The sequence below is a fragment of the Theropithecus gelada genome, chromosome 12 (genome assembly GCF_003255815.1).
Source record: "Theropithecus gelada isolate Dixy chromosome 12, Tgel_1.0, whole genome shotgun sequence".
Lineage (NCBI taxonomy): Eukaryota > Metazoa > Chordata > Mammalia > Primates > Cercopithecidae > Theropithecus > Theropithecus gelada.
The window spans coordinates 114,147,638-114,171,766 of record NC_037680.1 but is presented as its reverse complement, the minus strand read 5'-3'; the positions used below and the strand labels follow the sequence as shown (position 1 = coordinate 114,171,766).

Here is a 24,129-nt window from a genome sequence, read left to right as displayed (position 1 = left end):
GATTTTACCCATTTCATTTTTTAAAAATGTGGCTAATATAAAATTTAAAATTACATATGTGGCTCATATTACATTCCCAACAGCACTGTCCTGGAGCTAATTTTCACTCACAGGAAGTATGGAGGAGAGAGGAACAAGTGAAATGACACTGGAAGGAAGCAAGCAGCCAGACTGTAGGGTGTTCTACTGATCCAGTGCCTTGGTTTCCACAGCAACGTGGCAGGGAGGGAGCTTCCCAGATGGAAGGAGGTGTAGGAGGCAGAACACCCAGACATAATGTGTGGATTCTGTAGATCCTGAATCAAACCAACCAATTGTAATATGATACTTTTTGACATAATTGGAAAAAAGTTTATTATGTTTTAGATATTAGATGATACTAAGGAATTCAAGTTAATTTGATTAGATGTGAAAGCATTGTGGTTGTGTGAGAAAATAGTGCTGCTTTAGATGCGCACACTGAAGAGCGAGGTGACCCTGCACCTGGAATGTGCTTTAAAATACTATGAGCACGGACACCCAGAAAAAGAGACAGCCAGGTGAAGCAATATGGTAAAATCTTGTTGAATCTGGGTGACAGATGTATTGGTGTTCTTCGTACTAGTCTCTCTAATTTGGGGTATGTTTGACAATTTTTAAATTAAAATTCATTTTTAAAACCTCCAACTTAAAGAGTATGATACATGTTGCATAAATTAATTTTAGTCTACACCTTAGGGGCTGTGAATGAGCTACTGAACTTCCCTAATCAGAAACCCATGCCCCAGAGTGACCCGATATGCATTTCAAGGAAGATGTGGAGGACAGAGGGCAGAGTGCTCAGCAGAGGCAACCAAGTTTCCCCCCAGAACCTGACATTTACCCAGCTTCCCACACTGGCACAGGTCAAACCTCGACATCCACTCTGGTCATGCAGGGGAAAACCCTGGGACCATCTTTGATCTCTCTCTCCCATCCCATATTCAATCCATCAGCAAACCCCACAGACTCTACTTGCAGAAGGCATGCAGAATACAAGTTCTTCTCTCCACCTCTGCAGCCCACGGCTCCACTCTGGTCTGGCAACGTTCTTCTCTCCTGTGGTCACTGTGCCAATGTCCAGCCTGGTCTCTGGCTTCTGCTCTTGCCCCTGCTGGTCTGCTGCTCCTACAACCAGCCCCGCCCAGGCCATGATGGTCATTCACACAGGAATCAGTGTGAAGGGTGCTCCCAGGGCTTCTGCAGTGTGTAACCTGCCCGGCCATCCAGGGCTATCCTCCACACAGTGTGAGGAAGAATCCTCTTAACACATGCCAGAGCAGCCAGGTTTCTGTCAGAGCTGTCCAATAGCCACCCCTCTTGCTAGGGTGAAAATTCAAGTCTTACAGCTGCCTAGACAGCCCCAGGGAATCTCACCCCCAGCTGTCTCCCCTCCCTCATTTCTCCCCACTCTGCCTTCGGATCTCTCTGCTCAGCCACAACAGCCCCCATGCTGAGCGTCAGATAGGTCAGGCTGGCATCATTCATCATTCTCCACTGTTGCACCTGCTGTCTGTCCCACGGCCATGAACATCGCCTTGCCCAGGAGCCCTCCTCTGGCACTCCACAGACAACAGCAACCTCTCCACTTGCCCTCCTTGCTCCTCTCTCCACCCCATTTCCTCTGGAGCCCTTTCCAACACTGGGGATGTTACAGAGCTGTCTGTTCAGCAGTTTATCTTCAGGGTTACAGAGGGTGGGGACTTTGGTTTGTGCACTACAGTGTCCCCAGTGTCCGGGCAAGTCCCCAGCACAGAGAATGTGCTAACTAAAAATCTGCCCAGTGGATGGATGGACACTTAAAAGAATAACCTTTGAGATGAGGACTCATCTCTTTTGAAGGCTGCAGTATATTAGGACATGCCGGGGGTAACCAAAGATTTCTTTGTTGAATCAGAGGAAAAGTGAATACATAAAAGAGTGAGTAAATGAACTCAGCCCGAGTGGCACAACCAAGGGCTGGTGAGGCCTGAACAACACTGGCCCCCGTGGAGCTTGCAAACTGTGGCAGGGAGAGAGGAGGCGATGGGGCAAGGACTCAGGTGAGAAATGTGACACGTGAATATCCTTCACAGTCTGCATGGACAGCAACCGGGAAAAGTCACCTTCTTCTCAGAAAAACAAAACACCGTGAAAGTTATACCGGGGATGCACTCAGGCTGACCCACAATTGCCTCTCCCACCACAGAGTTCTTTTTTTTTTTTGAGACAGAATCTCACTTTGTTGCCCAGGCTGAAGTGCTATAGCACAACCTTGGCTCCCTGCAACTTCTGCCTCCTAATTGCTTAAGCAATTATCTTGCCTCAGCCTCCTGAGTAGCTGGGATTACAGGCACCCACCACCATGCCTGGCTAATTTTTTTGTATTTTTAGTAGAGATGGGGTTTCACCATGTTTGTCAGGTTGGTCTCTAACTCCTGACCTCAAGTGATCTGCCGGCCCCGGACTCCCAAAATGCTGGGATTATAGGCATGAGCCACCATGCCTGGCCTACAGTGTTCTTAGCTGGGCACAGCTGTAGGAGGACAGGGAGGGGCTGCTCTGGGGCCAGGCTTTGACCCAGCCAGGTCACAGCTAAGGGGGCTCTGAGGCTGGCACCACAGGAGCTTCCAAACCATGGTCCAGCACCCCCTCTAGCTCCAGGGGCCAGCCAAGACCCAGGGCAGCCTCCGTGCTAACCACAGATGGGAGGTAATGAAGGATGGTGACAAGGACGCCTCTTCTCATGCCAGCCATGCCTGTTTCCGGAACTCCTTCAAGGCAGCGAAAACAATGGGACTGATACATGCATTGCAATATCACCCCAGCAAGGAAGCAGAAGGAAAACTTCCTGAAAAGACAGGAGTCTTCCAGGAACTTGAGAAAGTGAGGTGGGGTAATCAATCATTTTTCCTTCCCCTGAGGAGTCTTGTCATCACTGCCTGCTTTGAGGGGAATCCTTGCCACACAGTCACACAGGCTCTGGCCTCCTTCCTGGGTCTGGGCTGCTCGGGCTGGGCTGAGGGTGGGTGGGGATAGTTTCTGCGAAGATGGTTTCAGTCGCTCATCACAGGCAAGAGAGACAAAGAAAAGTTGAGTTTATGTAACTCCCCCAAGTTCACAAAACAAATACCTGAACTGCATGAACTGCGGTATCTTTTTTGTTTTTCCTTGTAGAGATGGGGGTCTCCCTACGTTGACCAGGGTGGTCTCAAACTCCTGGCCTCACGGGATCCTCCCACCTTCACCTCCCAAAGAGCTGGGATTACAAGCAGGAGCCAACAGCACCTGGCCATGAGGCATCTTGTTATACCAGATTACAATGAACACCCCGGACACTTGTAAAACACTTTTGATGTGTGCCACGTAATTTCAGCAAAGAACAATCCCTAAATTAGGGAAAGAGCAGCATTAGGGTGTTGGGAGAGAATCAGCAGCTGTCAGGAAAACACGCTCTGAGTCGCAGCTATTTCTAGACTCCTGCGTCCTTAGAACACAGGTGCTGAGTTGCCTGCTAGGGGAAGGGCGAGGGTTCAGGGCTGCCTGGGTCCACAGCTGGCTGAGAAGCACTAAAGTCATTCAAATGGAACTTGAACATGGAAGCACGTGAGTGGAGTGTCAGAACCCAAGAAAGCAAAGCAAAACCAACCAAAACCAAGCAAAAAGACCCGTGGACTCATATGCTGCCTCTGTTTCCGGTTCGGAGGCCACTACTGTCGGAAGTTGTACTGATGGTTCAGAATATCAAAGAAATGAGTAAGTTCTTCCCCCAGATTCTGGAAAAATTCACACGCAGATGTGGTTCCTGCTTCAAGAACGGTTTGAAATACTGTCTTGGCAGCAGCCCCCACCTCTATGGAAATGCCATGAAGATATAAAGACCGCAAAACCCGGCGTGCAGTGAGTGGCCAGCCACAGGGCGACAGGGTGCAACCCTGCCCCTGCTCCCTCCACCCTGCTGCAGGGGGTGGGGGGACACCCATCTGAGGGAAGGGACACCCCTCTTCTCCCAGCCCTACACCAGTGGGTGGGCTCTTTTTCCCCTTTTCTGCTTTGCACAAAGGCCCTCACATTGGCTAGAGGAGGCCACCTGGCACCGTCCCACCATCTGTGCCCAGAAATGATGTGTCACTTCTGGGCAGAAGTGTTAAGAGCCAGTGAATGAGTCTGCGCTGACAGCAGAAGCCATGAGAGCCATGTCCCGCTGGGCAGGGACTGAGACTGCAGTGAGCAGAGGCCCTGCACACCCCTGATGGCCTCCAGTGTGCCCAAGAGAGAAGCCGTGGTCACTGTAGGCCTCTGGGTCTTTAGAATGTTTGTAACAGCATCAGACTTGGCCTATCCTGCCTGACACAAAGGGTTTCAGATGCTAACATTGGAGAAAGGAGAATTCAAAGTGAAAAACGTCAAATGAGGAAAAGGGAAGCAGAGGATGCTGTTAAGTGGGGAAGTTTACAACAAACCATCATGGTCAGGAGCCTTTAAGAACTGAACATTACAGTAAATGTAGAAAGCAAAACTATTAGAAGGAAAAATCAACAGAACAACACGGCAAGCGACCCCTTTCCATGATTCAGTCTCTTCAATTTTCATATGGGAATAATAGTATCTGCCTGTCTCAGTCTGCTCAGGCTGCTGTAACAAAACACCACAGACTGGGTGGCTTAAACAACAGAAATGTATCTTCTCAGAGCTTTGGAGACTGGAACATTCCAGATCAAAGTGCCAGCAAGCTCCTGGCTTGCAGATGGCTACCTCGCTGTGTGCACACACGGCCACACTTTGTGTGCATGCCGAGGCAGAATGAGCTCTCTGGTGTCTCTTCCTACAAGGACAATAATTCTATCGCATCAGGGCCCCACCCTTACGGCCTCATTTAACCTTAATTACTTTCTTAGAGACCCCATCTCCAAATACAGCCACACTGGGGGTCAGGGCTTCAAAATACGAATGGGGGCTTGTGGGGGCAAACATTTAACCATTTAATGAGTTAAGGAAAGGGCTTCCATTATCCTCAGCAAACTAACGCAGAACAGAAAAGCCAAACACCGCATGTTCTCACACACATGGGGGCTTGCCGGAGGGTGCAGTAGGGAGGGAGAGCATCAGGAGGAATAGCTAATGGATGCTGGGCTTAATACCCAGGTGATAGGATGATCTGTGCAGCAAACCTCCATGGCACACATTTACCTATGCAACAAACCTGCACATCCTGCATATGTACACCTGAACTTAAAATAGAAGTTGAAGAAAAAATATATAATATATATATTTTTAAAAAATGAAAGGAGGAAAATAGCTAGTAAATTTTCATCTTCCCTGATGACAATAATTGTCCCTGTAAACTAATCAGAATATTTAGTTTACATTTTAAATAAATATGTTAACAATTTTAAAAAAAGAAAAATGAAAAGGGCTTAGACACAGGGTGCATATTAACTCCTTCACTGCCGCTACTACGGGCTCTGTTGTTGTCTCTTGTTATCCAGAGTCCCCACGGCGAGGAACAGAGCTAAGGAAAAGAAAAAAGTTAACTGTCTCACAGGAGTGGAGAAGCAGGCCAGAGCTTAGGGACCAGTCCATTTGCAGTGCTCCCTAGAACCCAGTGGACAGGACTTTGTAAAGATTTAGTGTTGATATTTTCGAGGGAAAGGTCACCCTTCTCTGCAATCCAGATGTTTCATCTTTCATAGTCTGCCCTGCATTTCTTTGATCTTTCTCACATTCCATTGCTCACCCTTGTTTAAGATAATTTCTAAAAGGGAGTAACTGAGTACATCATGAAGAGTGACATTGAGTTAGGATGAAGAAAGTCGTTATTCTTTCCATCCATTATAAAACCTTCATTCAAGTAATGATCTAGTGTTTAGCCACCCCACCTCCCAAAAGAAGACAAAGTTAACGAATTATCTCCCAAGCATATCTTGTTTTCATCCATGTCAGGGTCCAGAGCACAGAGAGAGCTCCCGCAGGAGCAGCTGTCCCTGGCACCTCCTTTGTCGCTACTGGCTTTGGTGGTGGCAAGCTGGAAGAGAGGGGAACGGTGAGGGGTAGGAAGGTGTCAGAGTCCACATCCCCAGCAGTGAGCAGAACACTCAAATGTGTTTGTGAGACCAGGGCACAGCAGCATCTTGGCAGCGAGGAGGGAAGGAACACAGCCAGGAGCACGGGGCTGAGCCACGACCACTCCAGGGCTTCCCAGTCCCTGCTCTCAAGTCCACTGGTTGCACTGAATAACTGCTTTTGATATTCACACTAAAAGAAGAATGACCTATCCACGGATGAATACTTCAGGGTGACACAGGATATCTGCATAGCCTCTGAGTATCTCTCTCCAAATTTACTAATGATGGTGATGGTTCTAACCTTAGGAACGCTAATTCTTTGATCCTCCTCCTGCCAGGATGGGCAGCCGGGGTCCACTTCCCTGGATGTGGGCTGCACTTAGTGACTTGCTTCCAGAGCAGGGAGAGGGAGAAGCAGTAACTTTATAGAGGAGAAACCCACAGACACCATCTCAGCCTGGTGATCGAGGTCACCATCCCCAGTAAGAAGCCACGTTGGTGCCGTGCGTCCCTGTAGGATGTGAGGGAAAGGGCGCTTCACCTCTATGCGATTCTTCCCCCAAATCCAAGACCTCAGTCTAATCAGACAAATCCAAATTCTACAAGATACCTAACAGCTACTCTTCAAAAGCACCAGGTCGGGAAGACAAGTAAATACTGAGAAATCGTCACGGATTGGAGGAGTCCAAGGTGAACTGATGACAAAACGCAATGTGGATCCCAGATGGATCCTAGAACAGAAAAGAGACATTAGTGGGAAAACGGGGAAAATCCTGTTGTCAGTTAAAAAAAAAGTTGCTGAGAACATGTTACGTATTCTCTTAAAGATCATTCTAGCTAAGCTTTCCGGTTTCACAAAACACATCTCCAACATTGACTCATTTTTATTTCCATCTGAATTCTCCAGCCCGCCGCCTGCCTCTAACCCATGAACACCAGCATAACTCTCCTCCAGAGGTTTTCAGTTACTCCCGGGGTGTCCAGGGCTCCTGAGAAGCACGGCACTTAGTTGAGGTTAAGGTCAGGCAAAGGTGGCTATTTATTGCACCTGGCAGGGTGTATTAATACACCTAAATTCCTCTGGCCCAATCCCCCTGCCCCAACAGGGAAGCCACACAGAGCATGTTCTACAAACTTGGTCCAAGTGACTTCAGCCCCTGGGCGTGTGCCATCAACCTAGCAGAGTTTTCCTGGACACAATGATTGCCTTTTTAGGGGGTGCGAGCTCATCGCGCCGGCAGTGTGCAGTGCAACCCGATCGCGCACACGACGCCCAGTGAGGCCAAAGCCCCATCGCTAGGATCATTCAGAAGATTATTTCCAAGTGCATACATTGCAACAAAAGCCAGAGGAGAAACACAGGGGAGGAAAAACCATAAAAACAAGGAACTGGAAAGAGGGAACAACTGTCAGAGTAAACAGGAAAAGGATTTGGTTTCTTGCTTTAATTTTCCCCTCCGTATCTTATGACATGAAAGAGGGGTAAGGTCGCAAACCACCCTGGCCAGAGTGAGGGGGAATCAAAACGAACATTTCTGAGAATCCACACCTGGCCAAATTAAATCCTGCTTCCCTAAACCTTCACTTATATGTAAGTGACTTCTGACAAGCCTTTTCAAATCTTGTTCTAGTTTGAAAAGAATCAGAATTTCCAAATGTTATGGGAAGTCAGGCTAAGTTCATTCATTCATTCACTCATTCATTCATTCTTCATCCATCTGTTCCTTTATTCATTCACTCACTTTTCTGCCACGAAACCCTAGCGATCCAGGGTCTGCTGTGTGCCAAGTGCAGACCCACAGAGCTGGGGGCCCTGGCCAGGCTCTCCCCTGGGAGAAGGGAGGGAACCCTCTGAGAGGGAGCAGATCCTCAAATAGCAGCTTCGTCTAGCGGGAAGGTCACAGCAATGCTAACGGTTATGACCAAAGTTATTCACTCCTCAGCCATCTGAGCAGGAAAAAGCCACCCTCTGCTAATCAGGAACATCAGAGTAAATGCATTCTCCCATCTCTATAGCCAGATACACCAACGGCATCCATTTACCAAAGGCAGAACTTCTGAAGGTGAGGGTGTGCCCGAATCGTCCAGGGGTGTGTCAGAAGCCCAGATGGCTGGCTCCATCTCCAGAGGTTCTGAGTCAGTAGCACAGGTGGGGCTCAAGACCCAGCATTTCTAGCAAATTCTGGGTGGTGTAGATCTCCTCCAATTGCAGAAGAAAGCAATAGCATTGCCAAAAGAGGCGTAGCGAGTGCGCGGTGCCCCTCTGGCCCGTGAGCACACGGCTCCATGTTCAGAAGCAGCTATAAACTAGCCTGAAACATCTGAGTGTTTAAGAATTTATTTTAAACTTTTCTGACAATAATATCACCACCATCTCACAGCTGCAAAGCCCTTTAGGCTTTATGTGCATCATCTCAAATGTTTTCTCATTGGGACCTCATGTGAACTCTGTGAGGTTAGCAGGCAGATTTATCCCACCTTACAGAGGAGGAGGTAAAACGAGGGTGGACTTGGCCCTGCAACCTTTCCTCCCTTCTCCAGGTAGCCTGGAGCTGGTGTACGAGTCCAGATCCTGCAACCTGGAGCCTAGGATTGAAGACCTAGAGTTCAGAACCTGAAGCCTGGAGCCTAGAACCAGGAACTGGGAACCCTTAGCCTAAACCTGGGGCCTGGAACCTGAAACCTGGAACCTGAAACCCTTAGCCTGGAACCTGGAACTGGAAGCCTGGAGCCTGGAGCCTGGAACCAAAACCCTTAGCCTAGAACCTGAAACATGGCCTAGAACCTGAAGCCTGCAGCCTGGAACCTAGAACTGGGAGGACTTATCATAGAGCCTGAAACCTGGAACTGGGAACCCTTAACCTAGAACCTGGAACCTGAAGTGTGGAGCCTGGAGCCTGGAACCTGGAACCTGAAACCCTCAGCCTAGAACCTGGGAATGGGAACCTGAGGCCTGGAGCCTGGAACCTGGAGTGAAGCTGGGGGCAGAAGCCGGGCCTCAACCTCTGAGTCTGAAAGTCTTTGAGCACAGGTGGCAGACGGGGCAACTGCACACACACGGTTCTTAGCCAGCATGATCTCTGAAGGCCCATCCTAAGGCCTCATGTCTGCATTGCCTCATACGCTCCTCACAGCCACCCAGTATCGCCTCTCCTTGCCAGGTGGAAACACTGAGACTCAGAGATGCTTGCCGCTTGTCTGAGGAGGTCTCCTGGCCACAGCACCCAAGGCTGACCCTCTACACTGCACTCTCCCTGGGTCCCCCAAAGATTCTCTCACGAGTGTGTGAAGTGTCTCTAGTCATGGGAGTTAGGAGGAAAACTTCACACCAAGAGAAACCCGAACCCTGCAAGGGCCCAAGAAAGGAAGCACACAGCCATCTAAGACAATACCCAGGAAGTCCTCCCAAGGATCAGGAGTATCCTCATCTGAAATAACTTAAAAAATTTAAAAGCAGGACACAAAACTGTACAATATATTGTGCATGTTATATGTGACTTTAACCTGGTATACTTTAACACATTTTAAAAAATCTTTTTTTAAAAAACAAGCTATTGGTAATACAGAGTGCAACCTGTTGATCTGCAAGGCAATCCTCCCACCACACATATATTCAATATAATGTATTAACTATTGTGTTCTATATAGGGAAAAATTGGAAAAGATATTTAGGAAAGAAAAATAGATTGAAATTTTAACACCAATCACAAAAACAGAAATCCAAGGAAAAAAGATTGATTAAGCCTTAAACCAAAGGGAACACGATTTTTCTTCTTTTCTGAGATGGAGTCTCACTCTGTTGCCCAGGCTGGAGTGCAATAGCATGATCTCAGCTCACTGCAACCTCCACCTCCTGGGTTCAAGCGATTCTCCTGCCTCAGCCTCCCAAGGCACCAGCCAACATGCCTGGCTAATTTTTGTATTTTTAGTAGAGATGGGGTTTCACCATGTTGGCCAGGCTGGTCTTGAACTTCTGACCTCAGGTGATCCGGTTGCCTCGGTCTCCCAAAGTGCTGGGATTACAGGTGTGAGTCACTGCACCTGGCTTTTTTTTTTTTTTTTTTAAAATAGAGAAGGGTTCTTGTTATGTTGTCCAGGCTATTCTCAAACTCCTAGGTTCAAGCGATCCTCCTGCCTTGGCCTCCCAAAGCGCTGGGAGGAATACCATTTTTAAAAAGAATATTATTGATTAAACCAAATGGAATATTAAAGCTGAATTTTCAATCAGTGAAAGGGACAGTGTATGTGTGTGTTTTCCTTTGCAAATTGTACATAAAAAAGGAAGCAAGAGGTAGAAACCACAGAGCTGAATATGCTGGAACATTCACATGGTTAATGATCCCTTCCTGTCTCATCCCAGCAGGCTGAGATGCAAGCCTTTTGGCCAAGGGAAAAGAGAGCCCAGGGGTTGGAAGGGGGAGTCTTTGGGTAGACACTGCAGGTTCTCGGGGTTCTCTCGCTGCGAACAGGAGTGGAGGGGCGGGAACCACACAGGACTTTCTGAGATCAGTTGAGAGGTGGTGAGGAGAGTGTCATGCAGAGAGCTGCGGAGACCCAGGGCTGATGCAGCAGGGGTTCCAAACAAGACAATGATCTGCTCATCTATTTTAAGAAGTTCAGCAATGTGCTTTTACAGGAGATATGGGGACAGTTTTAATCCTGTGGAAATGTGGCAGTCACTGATCTTTCTGTTGTCCAACATCCAGTCCCCCTTCTCATCCTGGGGGGTGAAGGATGAATGGGTCTCCAGCCCCACCCCCATAAGTGAAACTAAAGCTGGGGGTCTTCCCCGTCCCTTCTTCTGCAGCCACATGTGGATTTTGAGTAATCTGAAGATGCAGACAAGAGGTGTGTGCTGAATGTGCCAGCACTTAGGTCTTGGACTTCCTGCCTCCAGAACGGGGAGAGATCAACTTCCATGCTAAAGCCCCCAGTCTGTGGTATAGACTTGGTATAGACTGTCCCCAGCCCTGCCATCAGCTCAAGCACAATTCTAAAGCACAGCAAAGGCCGGGCGCGGTGGCTCAAGCCTGTAATCCCAGCACTTTGGGAGGCCGAGACGGGCGGATCACGAGGTCAGGAGATCGAGACCATCCTGGCTAACACAGTGAAACCCTGTCTCTACTAAAAAATAAAAAAAAAAAAAAAAAAAAAAAAAAAAAAAGCACAGCAAAGTGTAATCACATTGGCAACTCATGTCTCCATTCCCTGAGCCTGCAGCTGACTTCTAAAATGGCTCCATCTCAGCTTCCAGGGTATGTGGCCCCCTCTGTACTAACTTTCAGGAGGTTTAAATGGAGGAAATGCCAAGAATGTGATGTGGTCAGCTAGGGCTTTCTACCCTCCTTGAGGGAGGGCAAACGGTTGTAGCCACTGCCAGACCCAGGGTTCTCTAGCTGAGGGGAGTGGTTAGAGCTCAAGGTACAAACCCAGCAGGGTGGCAGGGGAAACCTGAAACAGAGATCCTCATTTGGGTATCTTCTTCCCCATGGGCCATTTGACAATGTCTGGAAGCATATTTGGTGGTCACAGCTGGGGAGCGGGGAGCTACTGGCGCCTACTGGGCAGAAGCCAGGGATGCTGTTTAAAATCCTATAATGCATAGGACAGCACCCCCCAGGAGAGAGAATTACCCAGCCCTAAATGTCAGTAGTGCCCAGATTGAGAAACCCTAACACAAGAGAAAACAAAGAAAAAACTTTGGATACTGAAATGGAGAGTTGGAAAACCATGTGGCCATCACCTCATCTCAACTCATGTGGCAATTCCTCTGGAGCTGGCTCTAGGCATTGGTTAAAAATAGGCGGGTAATTTAGTAGGTTCTAAGAGGTCAGATAAGCCCAAAGATAAACAGTGCAGAACAAGGCTGGGGTGAAGTGGCCCATTATTTCCGGGAAGCCAACCAAAGACCCGGGCACCAAGGCTAGGATGCTTGATGGTGAAGCAGCTTGAAAAATCTGATGGCATCTTACTGTCGATTCTTGAATTCAAGACCAAGAAATAAAAGTGACACTGACTGTCTCAATGCCAAGAATGGTAACACGCTTCAAACTTATAAGAAGTCCCCAGGGACACTGACACTAAAGACACACATATTTACAGTGACAGGCATTTGTGCTTTTATTCTGAGTTCATTTAATCAGTCCCAAGGGCCGTCTGTGTCCCTCTTAGGCATGGGAGATCATCTTTCCTGTATTTTTCTCACATGCTCCACCCAACCCCCATCTCAGCCCTGGGGCACGTCCCAACCAGTCAAGAAGCACGACTGCCTCCTTCTAGAGCTAACCACAGCCACCTGAAGGTAGCAAAAGACCACCACCATTTAGTTGCCACCTACCAGGTGCCAGGCAGCACGCCCTGCAGCGTGTGGGCTGTAGTTCATTACCACGACCGCCCCACATGACAGCATTCCTCTTCCTCAGATTAAAACAAAACAAAACAAAACAAACAAACAAAAAATAGACTGGGTTGCTTTCACTTGCCTATGGTCACACAACTTAAAAAGGCTGACCCACAGGTCCTGGAGACCACAGTCCCACAAAGGTTCCAACATGCAATAGATCAGTCCATCAGTCAGTCCGGTCCACCTGCACTGCTCATGAGTGGTATGCAGCCCCATGTGTAAGTAGCCAATAAATATCCCACATTGCAGAACACACCTCTATTACAGTGTATTTCCACAAAGGAATTGCTCTGGAACTGCACTGGCCAACATGGCAGCCCCAAGACTTCTGTAGCTCTTTACATTTAAATGCATTGCAATGAAGTTAATTTGACATGCAGATCCTCAACTGCACTGACCGCATTTCAAGTGCTCAGTAACTACAGAGGACTAGTGGCTACCACAGTGCACTGCACAGATACAGAGCACAGAGTCCTATAGACAGCACAGCTCTGGGTGATTTAAAAATATGCTGGGGGTAATTTAAAGCAATATCTTAGGGCAGAGGTCCTCTACCCCCAGGGCACAGACTGGTACCAGTCCGTGGCCTGTTAGGAACTGGGATGCACAGCAGGAGGTGAGCGGCAGGCGGGTGAGTGAGCAAAGCTTCATCTGTATTTACAGCCACTCCCTATCACTCACATTCCCACCTGAACTCCACCTCTTGTCAGATGAGTGGCAGCATCAGATTCTCATAAGAGTGCAAACCCTACTGTGAACTGCACATGTGAGGGATCTAGGTTGTGCGCTCCTTATGAGAATGTAATGCCTGATGATCTGTCACTGTCTCCCATTACCCCCACATGGGACCGTGTAATTGCAGGAAAATAAACTCTGGGCTCCCACTAATTCTACATTATGGTGAATTGTATAATTATTTCATTATATGTTACAGTGTAATAATAATAGAAACAAAATACACAACAAATGTAATGTGCTTGAATCATCCCCAAACCATCCCCACACCCTGGTCAGTGGGAAAGTTGTCTTCCACAAAACTGGTCCCTGGTGCCAAAAAGGTTGAGGGCTGCTGTCTTAGGGAATACAGGGTAGAGCCATGCTAGCTCAGCATGGAAGCCCCACTTCCATAAGTGTCAACCTGGAAAACCCTACATCTTCCCAGATGCCTAAGGAATGTCATCAAAGAAAGTGAAAATTAAAATGAAAGAAATCAAGGACAATGATGGCAAAATTGATAAACCTACATGATGGTTAAAAATACATGAACAAATTTAGATCTCCTGATTTCTTTATGTTTAAATATGATCATGACCACTATGTGATTTTTCATTCACTCCCCAAGCCAAGAGTGGGTGGAGAGTTTGTAAGATAATATGCCAGTGGAGGCACTGAACAGATCTGGCTCTCAGAGACTTGCTGATCCAAGGGTTTACCTGCTGCCAAGGCCATATCACATTCTGCCTACCTCAACTCTCCAGGTATTTTATTTGTTTTATGGAAAGTATATCTCAGATCTTAGAGAACTTTCCAAGCAAATAAATGAATTATTCCTTTTCTTTTTTTCTTTTTCTTTCTTCCTTTCTTTTCTTTTCTTTTTTTTTGAGATGGAGTCTCGCTCTGTTGCCCAGGCTGGATGCAGTGGCGCGATCTTGGCTCACTGCAACCTCTCCCTCTCTGGTTCAAGCAATTCTCCTGCCTCAGCCTCCCGAGTAGCTGAGACTACAGGTGCATGCCACCACACCTGGCTAATTTCTGTATTTTTAGTACAGATGGGGTTTCACCATATTGGTCAGGCTGGTCTTGAACTTCTGACCTCAGGTGATCCACCCACCTCGGCCTCCCAAAGTGCTGGGATTACAGGCATGAGCCACCATGCCCGGCCCAATTCTTGATGCCTGAAGATATGAAAATCTCATTTTTTTTTTTTACTATCTTTATTTGCTCACCTAATTTGACATTTTATTTCACTCTTAGTAAAAGAATACCATAATGATGCGTTCCCTTGTTTGGGCTGTGTAGACACTAGAGGTTAGCTCTTCTTCCCTGGCGTATGTCTCAGATTAATTTTCAGCTTTCTTTTCCAGCCTTACTAGTCCCTTAATCAAAAACAAAACTCCATTTGTAGGCACCAAATTAGAGAAGTCTGACTTGTTAACATTAAGCGATGTTTCCTCCCAACACTGACATGGTGGTCAAGGGCACTAGCCTCAAAGGCAGGAGACTGGGTTCAAATCAGAGCTGCACGCCCCTGCCTGAGGAACCACTGTCTGGTACCAACACTTCAGCCGCCCTGTGTGGCTTCCTGTTCACACTTTGTGACATCTCCCTTCCTGGCCTTTGCTCAAATTGTAGTCACGATGTTTAGTGCCTCCCTCTAAAATATGAAAGGGTAGCCAAGGATCACCACACATCTGGGAAAGGCTCCAAGATGACAAAGGCCAAAACACACAAAGGAGCAAAAGAAACAGGAAGAAACAGACTAAGATGCAGGGAACAAAAAAATTTTCAGGAAAACCCCCAAATTAAGTGAATTTGCTAAATATCCTTAGAGTAGTAAGAAAAGGTACTGCATTAGTGAGTCAAGAAAGGATGCTATAAAGAAGAAATAAAGAACAATAAAAAAAACTTAGAAATTAAATATAAAACAGGCAAACTTAGTAGGAGTGGAAGGTAAAGTTGAAGAATCTTCCATGAAGTATTACCAAAAGACAAAAAACAAAACAAAACAAAACAAAACAAAACAAAAAAGAAAAGAAGAATGAAAAATAACTTGATGGGGATAGGAAAAAAATTCAAGAAAATTTCCCAGAATTTTAGGATACAAGTTTCCAGATTGAATGAACCCAATGAATGCTCAATAAGTGGGGGGAAAATCGAGAATTCTGAGAATAAAGAGAAGATCCTAAAAGTTTCCAAACTTTTTCTTTTAAATTTTATTTATTTATTTATTTTTATTTGAGACAGAGTCTTGCTCTGTCAATCCAGGCTGGAGTGCAGGGGTGTGATCTCAGTTCACTGCAACCTCTGTCCCCTATGCTCAAATGATCCTCCCATCTTAGCCTCCCAACTAGCTGGGACCATAGGCACAGGCCACCATGCTTGGCTAATTTTTGTATTTTTAGTAGAAAAGGGATTTCACCATGTTGTCCAGACGGTCTCAAACTCCTGAGTTCAAGTGATCCACTCTCTGGCTTCCCAAAGTGTTGGGATTACAGGTGTGAGCCACCACACCCAGTCACTTTTTCTTTTCTTTTTTATGGAGATGGGTGTCTCACTATGTTGCCCAGGCTGGTCTTGAACTCCTGGGCTTAAGTGATGCTCCTGCCTCAGATTCCCAAATAGCTGGGACTACAGGCATGCACCACCATGCCCAGCTAAATTAAAAAAATATATTTTTAGAGGAAGGGTCCTACTTTGTTGCCCAAGCTGGACTAGAACTCTTGGTCCCAAGCTATTCTTTCACCTTAGCCTCCTGAGTTGCTGGAATTACAGGTGTGAGCCATATGCCCGACTCCTAATTTCACTTTTTTGATATTTATTAGTTTATTTTATTGACTAGGTAATACAGTCACATGGTTCAAATATCAAGAGCATGAAGAGTGGCACTTGATAACCTGCTTCCACCTGCATCCCCACAGTCCTTTCACTGTGTTCTGCCAGTGATTTTTATGCAAATGCAGGAAAATTGCAGGCTTTCTCACACAAGGAACAGCATACTATTTTTATTTTCTGTATATTACTTTTTCCAATTAACAATACTTACTGGAAATTATGCCAAAGAAGACACATACTTTGGAAAATTATTTTTAACCTAGAACTCTATATACAACCAAAGTATCATTCAAGTATGAATGTAGAATAAAGACATTTTCAGACATGTGAATACTTAGAAGAGGCATTCTTACTCCAAAAGCTACTGAAGGATGTGTTTCAGAAAAATAAGATAGCAATCCAAGAAGGAAGAGAATATGGAATCCAGAAAACAGGGACCTAACAACAACAATAAAAAGCGGGTAAAAGAAATTCTCAGAATGGTGGCAGAGGGAATGGCAGGTGCAGGAAACCCCCAGGAGAACACCCAGACCAGACTGGATCTAGAGGACAGAGGTCTCCAGTGGGTAGATTTCCATGGGATAACAAAATGGAATTGATAGATTATCTGATTTGTTTAATCATATAGAACATAGCATTTTGATGGGTTCTGTTGAAAACTTTGTGGAGATATGTAGATATATGGATAGATAAGCTAGATGGGTAGGCAGATGAGCAATGAAAAAGAAAATAAATCATCAACTCTAGAAGAAACAGAAAGTTGTATAAGGAAAGAAAGATTATAGTACACTGCTTGGCTCTGCAATTGACATTATTTACATAGCCGGCAACATCATCATCATTACCAGCATTTACTGAGCATTTACTATGTGACAGACACTGTTCTGAGGTATTTTTGTGAAAGATCTCATTTACCCTCATAACTGCCCTGGGTGAAGTATACTCCTAAAACTTTCCCATCTTACCTATGGGGGAACTGAGGCACAAAGTTGATAAGTAACTTGCCCTAAGTCATGGTATAAGGGACAGAATGGGGATTTGAACCCAGGAAATCTGATTCTAGCACCCATACTCTTAAGCAGTCTGTTCTGTCAGTGAATATTCATTTAGCCCCACACTACAATGAACTATATAGTGTGATGCAGAGAAGGAAAGTAGGGAGCCTGCCTGAACTGGGCCCATGCACACCAAGTTCTGTCCTTCAATGCAGGAGCCAGTTGATAGCATCTACAATTGATAAACTAATGTGTAATACATATGCATGTTATTTATAAAGAAGGAGATCATTACCAGATCATTTAGGATCTTGTAGGTTGTTTAAGGACTTGGCTTTTACGGAGTGATACAAGACACCCTTGGAAAGTTTTTTATCAGAGAAGTGACATGATCTGACATATTTTAAAAGGACTGCCCAGCCTGCTGTGTGGGGAACAGCCTGACGATATGGGGTCAGGGTAAAAACATATATTACTCTGATGGAAAAAAAATTAAATTTTTTAAAGGTGAAAGGATGGAAAAAGAAGATGAGAGACATAGTGAGGCAGAGACAGACATGGGACTCTCTCTCCTGAAATGTTACCCCTGGTGGTTCAGAGGCCAGTGGGGGACAACATGTGCCAGGGATAGGAAGAAGGTGGCTTGCCTGCAGGACATGGCCTGAACTGGGTCTTGGAGGGAGCTGAGGGGCTGATCCAGGAAGCAGCCTGGGCCATGAACTAGCAGCCCTTAATTAACAGGTGGCCTCAGCCATGTCCCACGCTGTCTCTGAGTCTTTTTTGTCTCTGTCAGACACAGAGACTCTGAACCCTTTTCACAGGATATAAACAAACTATGGGAGTAGAGCTTCCAGAGTACCTGGCACATCTTGGGCCTTAGAAGCAACCTCCGTTTGCCCCTCTCTCCTTTCCTGTCTCACACTCACTGGGGACGGGCAGGGCTCACAGGGGACCGGCAGGGCTAGAAGCCAGGTCCTGGATTTCCCTTATCCACACCGCCTCTCATGTCCTCCACACACACATCCCAACCCTGAGTACCAGGCCAACGAGTGGCTCAAGAGTCACCCAGAAAAGGAAGAAGGGAGACAGCTGGCCCTCTGACAAAAATAGCTGTGGGGTGGGGCCCAGGGCCATCGGGGACCAGCAGGCCTGTCCACAGCTGAGTTTTCTGCAAACTCAGAAACCCAGAAGCATCTTTTGGGAATCGCACAAACAGCCCAAGGTCACAGGCGCAGTGTTCGCGCCCTCCAACAGCTCAGACTGTCGGTAAAAATCTGTCTGGAACGCCGGTCTTGTCACATTCCTAAAACCTTGCAGACAATCTGCCAAGATGGTGTTTGGCTTAGGAGAATGAGCTGCAGAGCAGCCCTCAGGGCCTCCACTGCGGCTGGGCTACAAATGGAGGCATGATGTTGTTCAGGCTGGACAGTCCTATGTCCCGCCGGGCACTGAACGTCCCTCACCTCTCCCAACTCCTGTGGAACAAAGGGGCAGGAGCCCGACCCCAAAGGCAAACCAGTGTCCAGCAGCGTCCAGTTGGTGTGAAATCTGCTGGCCAGCCTCAGAAAAGCAAATTCATAGAGAAAAAAGTCAGGAAATTCACTTTCAAATCAAGTGAAATAGGTTGTAGGGACAAGTCTGACATCTTGGTTGCGTGCAGGTGAATGCCGGCCCCAGGGTCACCTCACCTGAGGGCAGGGGACTGCATTGGGGACCCAGATTTGCATCTTGGCAGCCGGCCTCAGTCCTGGACTCTCCACCCCACAAGGCCCAGGTCAGGGTAGTGCTGGAGACAGGTAGAGCGAAGTTTTCTCACTGAACCCCATTTCTCGGCTGTTCTGGAAAAGAACACGTGCACCCCACCCCCAGCTTGGTTCTCCAACAGCCTTGAGGAGAAGAGTGACAGGCTCCCTCCACCCAGGCTGATAGAGGAGGGCTATTTGGGAAGGACAGGGAGAAAAGAGGAATGAAAGGGGGACTTAAGATTAAAAGACCCAATATTTATGAACTACCCGAAACGAGGGGCACGGCTTTATGTTGGGTTCCAGAAGCAGAGCCCATGGCAGGACTGGATGTGAGCCCCGTCCCAGCAGGGGCATGAGGGAGGCGGGCCGGTCAGTGAAGGGCTGGGCGGGGAGGTGGCCTCGGCAGGAGTCAGCCTCAGCCTGGCCTGCAGAGAGCTCCAGAGCAGGAAACGCACCGCACAGTTGGTTGTACCTTGAAACAAGGCTGGGGGACATTTTGTGTCCTCACAAAATGGTTACTTGATAGCTGCAGGCTGCCTTGGGGGCAGCGTGACCCCTTCTCCACAACTAGACTCCTTGGGGGCAGCGTGACCCCTTCTCCACAACTGGACTCCTGTGTGGCCACGGCTTGAGTGAAAGACAGCGGCTGTGAGGCCTGAACAGCCAGCACCCGCAGGCCCACAAGTCAACTTGGGGCCGGTGAAGGGGAGCCAGGCGGGGCAGCAGTGCCCCGTCATGGATCAGGGCCCAAGGCCACAGGCCACAGAGGGGCCGGCTCGGAGAGGAGGCTGCAGAAACAGTTATGGGCGAGAGGGGCCCCGTCCTGCTGGGTGAGGAAGGAGTACCTACCACCAGGACATAATAAGCTCACCGCACTGTCACAAGGCCCCACGGTGAGTTCCTCATGCAGCCTGCGCAAATGACTGTTCCTGTTGGGAAAAGCACCTTCATTGGAGAACAATACTCAGAGTCGCATGGCGGGACCAGTATCACTTTACTCAGCCGCAGAGTGCTGAATGAAAAGTTTGGGATGCTACCAAAATGCACCAGCTGAATGTGAAACGCGGCAGGAGAGGAAAATCTGTCTGCGTTGGAAACACCCCTCCCCAGATGTGGGAGGCGCAGCTCATGCCTTTGGTGCTAATGAGCTTCTCCAGTGCGTACTGAACCTTTTTCCTGACAACATCCCGCCTGAATTCCACTGCAACAAGAGAGTGAGGAATAATCGACTTGTGATAATACAGCATTTGCAAATAAGTCTCTTTACTATACGCTTGCCTAGAGTTTAAACCATAACATGGACGCAGGACATCAGCTGCAGATGCAGAAATGTACCCTCCAAAGGCTGCCCTCGCCGTGAGTCCTGCTTCTACCCAGAAGAGTGCAAAGCCCTGCGCAGTGGAGCCTAGCTCTTACCCTCGCTCCAGCGGAACTGGGACCCACATCTCTGCAAGGTGACTCAGGCTTCCCAATGACCTCGGCCCAGAATATTCCACTTACTCTCTAGAGGGCATGTTCTTGGGTGCCAGACCCAAGTGCCAGCTCACTCCTTCCCACTTTCTTGAAGGCTCCCCAGTTTCCTTTCAGGCCCCCACACCTTCCCAAGTATTTCAGGGAGGCCGGCTCTCCCCAGTCCTAGGACCAGCCTGACAGGTCACAGGGTAGACCCACCCACCTTTGCCACAGGCACTGAGCCCCTAAGTCCATGGTCCTTGTCACAGAACTTGGTGCAGGAGTGGCCAGGCGGACACATGGAGGTTTACCAGGGAGAGACTGCTGGCTCTCTGGAGCGAGCCACCAGAAAAGATGGTGTGTGGGCTCCACAGCGGCAGCCCGGGAAAGCCAAGGCCAGTGGCCTTCATGAAGCAAGTCAGCCTGAGGATGAGGCTGCCCACAGAGGATGGCCCAGCCCAACCAGCTGCACAGGTACTGTGGGCAAAAGAGGCCTGAGCCACTGGTGAGGCTGGCGGGGAATCCTTCCCTGCCTCCGGGCTTGCTGTGCTCCAGCCAATATGCTTCCCCTTGTCAATGCCAGTCCAGTCAGGGTTTCTGTCGCAGCAGCCAAAGCATCTTGACTGGTAGATACAGCCTTCAAAAACTCAAAATGCCACTTCCTCCAGGAAGCCACTTCTGACACCACTGGCCTGCTATAATTCTCTCTGTCCAAACCTTCAGAGCATTGTCTACGCCCTTTTTATATCAGATCTCTTCCTGTCTTCTGTTAGTATTATTGATCTACAGGTGTCAACCCCTTTCTGGCCCAACTCCTGGCCCAACAAAAAAACACAGCAGGTCCTTGTCAGGTTCCTCCTTGACTCTCCAGTCTCCCCAGGACAGGAATTTGGATACTATGACTTGTATCTGTTGAGTCAATGAGTGAATAAGAAAGCACTGAACCTAAGACAATTTTTTTGATTTCTATAAGAACCCCGATGAATTCAAGGAATAGATATTTGCCATTTGAATAGTGATTTTCATTTTCACAGTTGGGAAATAGAATTTAATTTGTACTAAAACATAAGATGTCACACCTGCTCCCTCCAGCCCTGTCAATCTGTGCTACTCAGCACTCTAACAGCTGCATCTACGGCTGGGTTTTACAGAGAGGGGTGTGTAAGGAGCTCTCATATTTACCCACCGCCTAGTTACATACTTTACGTTGCTACCCACTTTCTTTAATCCTGACAGCCAGGGGAGATTTATTCTTCTCCATTTTAGAGATGAGAAAACAGAGGCTCAGAGGAGATTGAGTAACTCACCTTCCTAGGATGGCACAGCTAGCAAAGAACTATGTCGTTTCAAAGCCCAGCTCTGACTCACAAGTCTATCTCTGTAACTCCAACTGCATCTTCCCGGGTGGGAGGCAGGACCTGGGGCTCTCAACCCAAGGAGTGTTCCCTTGCCTTTCTTTTCAATTTCTTTTATAAAAAGAGCAGATAGGCTGGGCGCAGCAGCTCATGCCTGTAATCCCAGCACTTTGAGAGGCCAAGGCAGGCAGATCACTTGAGGCCAGGAGTTCGAGACCAGCCCGGCTAACATGGTGAAACCCTGTCTATACTAAAAATACAAAAATTAGCCGGGTGTGTTGGTGCGTGCCTGTAATCCCAGCTACTGGTGAGGCTGAGGCAGGAGGATCTCTTGAGCCTGGGAGGTAGAGGTTGCAGTGAGCTGAGATCACACCACTGTACCCCAGCCTGGGCAACAGAGTGGGACTGTGCCAAAAAAACAAAACAAAACAAACAAACAAACAAAAACACCAGTGGATAAAAGGCAAACTCTGGGAACTTTCATTCTTCTCATTCTTTTGCCTCATAACCACTGACATCAAGACAAGACTTGCGATTCACTGGCCACCTCTGGCCCTTGCAGGGAACACTTGTTAGGCGCTGTGGTCAAATGCATACATAAATGACTGTCTTCACAGGAGGGAGTTATACTCAAGCTACTATATTTAGCAAATGTCTATATTTAGCCAAAGGTCCTTTAAATGCCTTGTACTTCTTTTGTTTATTAATTAATGTAACAGACATTGATGAACACCTAGTATGTGCCTGGCTCTGTGCTGAGCTCTTGGGATACAAAAGTAAGATATTTCCTGTCTGGGTGTCACCTTCTACAGGTGAACAAATAATGATAAAGTACTCTGACTGCCATGCCAGGTGTGGGCACGCCATGGAGGGCCATGGAACCAGGGAGACTTAGGCCTGGTGCGATATGAGAGGGCTGAGAGTCTGGAAGGTCTCCTGGAGGTCACGGTGGGCTTCCAGCAATGAATAAGGGTTTACCTGGAAAGCCCTTTTCTGTATCATACAGAGAGAAACAGAAGTCTATTCACTCAATATTCAACAAATACTGATGGACTGCCACATGTCCGTAACAGCAAAACCAGGTATTTACAACTACAAACACCTAAGGATTGGTTACAGAGTTGATCCCCCAGAATATCTGACGGATGCAGCCAGACACCACAGTCCAAATGGCTTGGAGGTGTTTCCTGTGGGAAGAATCACATGTGGAAAAGCTCGCCATCATACCCAACACGGAAGAGAACCTGTGAGGCGGGCTGCGAGGCAGAGACTTTCTTTGCGTTCATACACCCACCTGGCAGAGTTCAAACGGTACAAAGGGAACACTGTGAAAAATTAAGCTTCCTTTGTCCTCCTGGGGCCGCAACCTATTGGCTCCCCTTTTCCCAATGGGAAAAGCCGTCCCTGTACGACTTTCTGGATGTCATGTACATTCTTTAGCCTTAAGGTAGAATTCTTGCGGGAGGAAAAAAAAAAAAAAAGGCATTTGTACAAATACCCACTTCTAGTGTGCCTTCAATTAGTCACAGGTAAAGTTAATCACCAAACATGATCTTAGTTACAATAAACTCTGCCCAGGAAACTTTAATGAAGACCTTTCAGTGTGCCTGGACCCGTTTGCAGGCTCAGTCCTGAAAGAAAATTCACAGTGATCCCCAAGTTCATCTCTGAGCTGCACCTTGAGTGACATCGATGGATGGATGACAAATGGTCACCTGAGCAACTCGGCCATTTCGGCAAGGCCATGTGGCCTCCGGAGACCGTCCACTGCCTCCAGGTCGGGCCTAAGCCCCTGCCTCCTCCCGTGCGGCACAACAAAGCCGGGAGCTCGCCCCCGCCCGGCCAGCCCGGGCCACCTCGCGCGCTGGCGGCGCCCGGGTCCTCTCCGGAGGGCGCAGCGGCCAACGGGGGCCGGGGTGGGGGAGGGCGCGCAGCGTCGCGGGCTGGGCCCGGGGCTGGAGGACGGGTGCCGGGTCCGCAGGCCGCCGAGATCGGGGCCGGGGCGCAGCGCCCGGGGATCAGCGCCCCGGCGCGCGCCTGCCCGGCCCACCCGCCTGGAGCCGGACGCGCAGTGGCACAGACGCGCAGCGGGACAGACGGACGCCGGAGAGACCCTGACAGCCGCCCGGCCCCCGCGCCCGCCCCGCGCCCCCCGGCTACCCGCCCGGCGCGCTTACCTCCCGCGCGATCTGGTTGAGCGCGTCGTCCTCCGCCGTGAGCCGCTCCCGATTGGGGAGCCGCTTGCGCCCCGAGCCCTGGGTGCCCATGTCCATCGACCGCGTCGCCCGCAGCTGCCGCGGGGCCCGTTGCTCCAGCCGCTCGCGCCGCCCCGGCCCGGCCCCGGCCCCAGCCCCTCCCTCCGCCGCGGCGTCATGGCGTCAGCGGGCGCTGGGCCGGGGACGCGGGGACGCGGGGGGACGGGGGCCGCGGGGACCCGGGGGAAGCCAGAGCCGGAGGTCCGCAGCAGGGGCCAGGGACGGCGGGGACCAGCGACGGCGGGGCGGGGCGGGGCGGGGGACGGGGGTGGGGGGCGGAGACGCCAGGTGTCAGGGACGATGGGGGTCC

General features: G+C 48.7%; 1 protein-coding gene across 2 annotated transcripts in view; it reads right to left on the bottom strand.

Annotated features, from left to right (window-relative positions):
* Positions 1–23,897, bottom strand: part of LRRFIP1 (LRR binding FLII interacting protein 1) — a 167,532-nt gene extending 143,635 nt beyond the window's left edge. For both annotated transcript variants that reach the window (XM_025404134.1, XM_025404132.1), the window contains exon 1: positions 23,742–23,897. In XM_025404134.1, the coding sequence (XP_025259919.1) occupies positions 23,742–23,837 (96 nt within the window). In that variant the 5' untranslated portion in view covers positions 23,838–23,897. The remainder of the gene's footprint in view (positions 1–23,741) is intronic.
* Between the last annotated feature and the right edge of the window lie 232 nt (positions 23,898–24,129).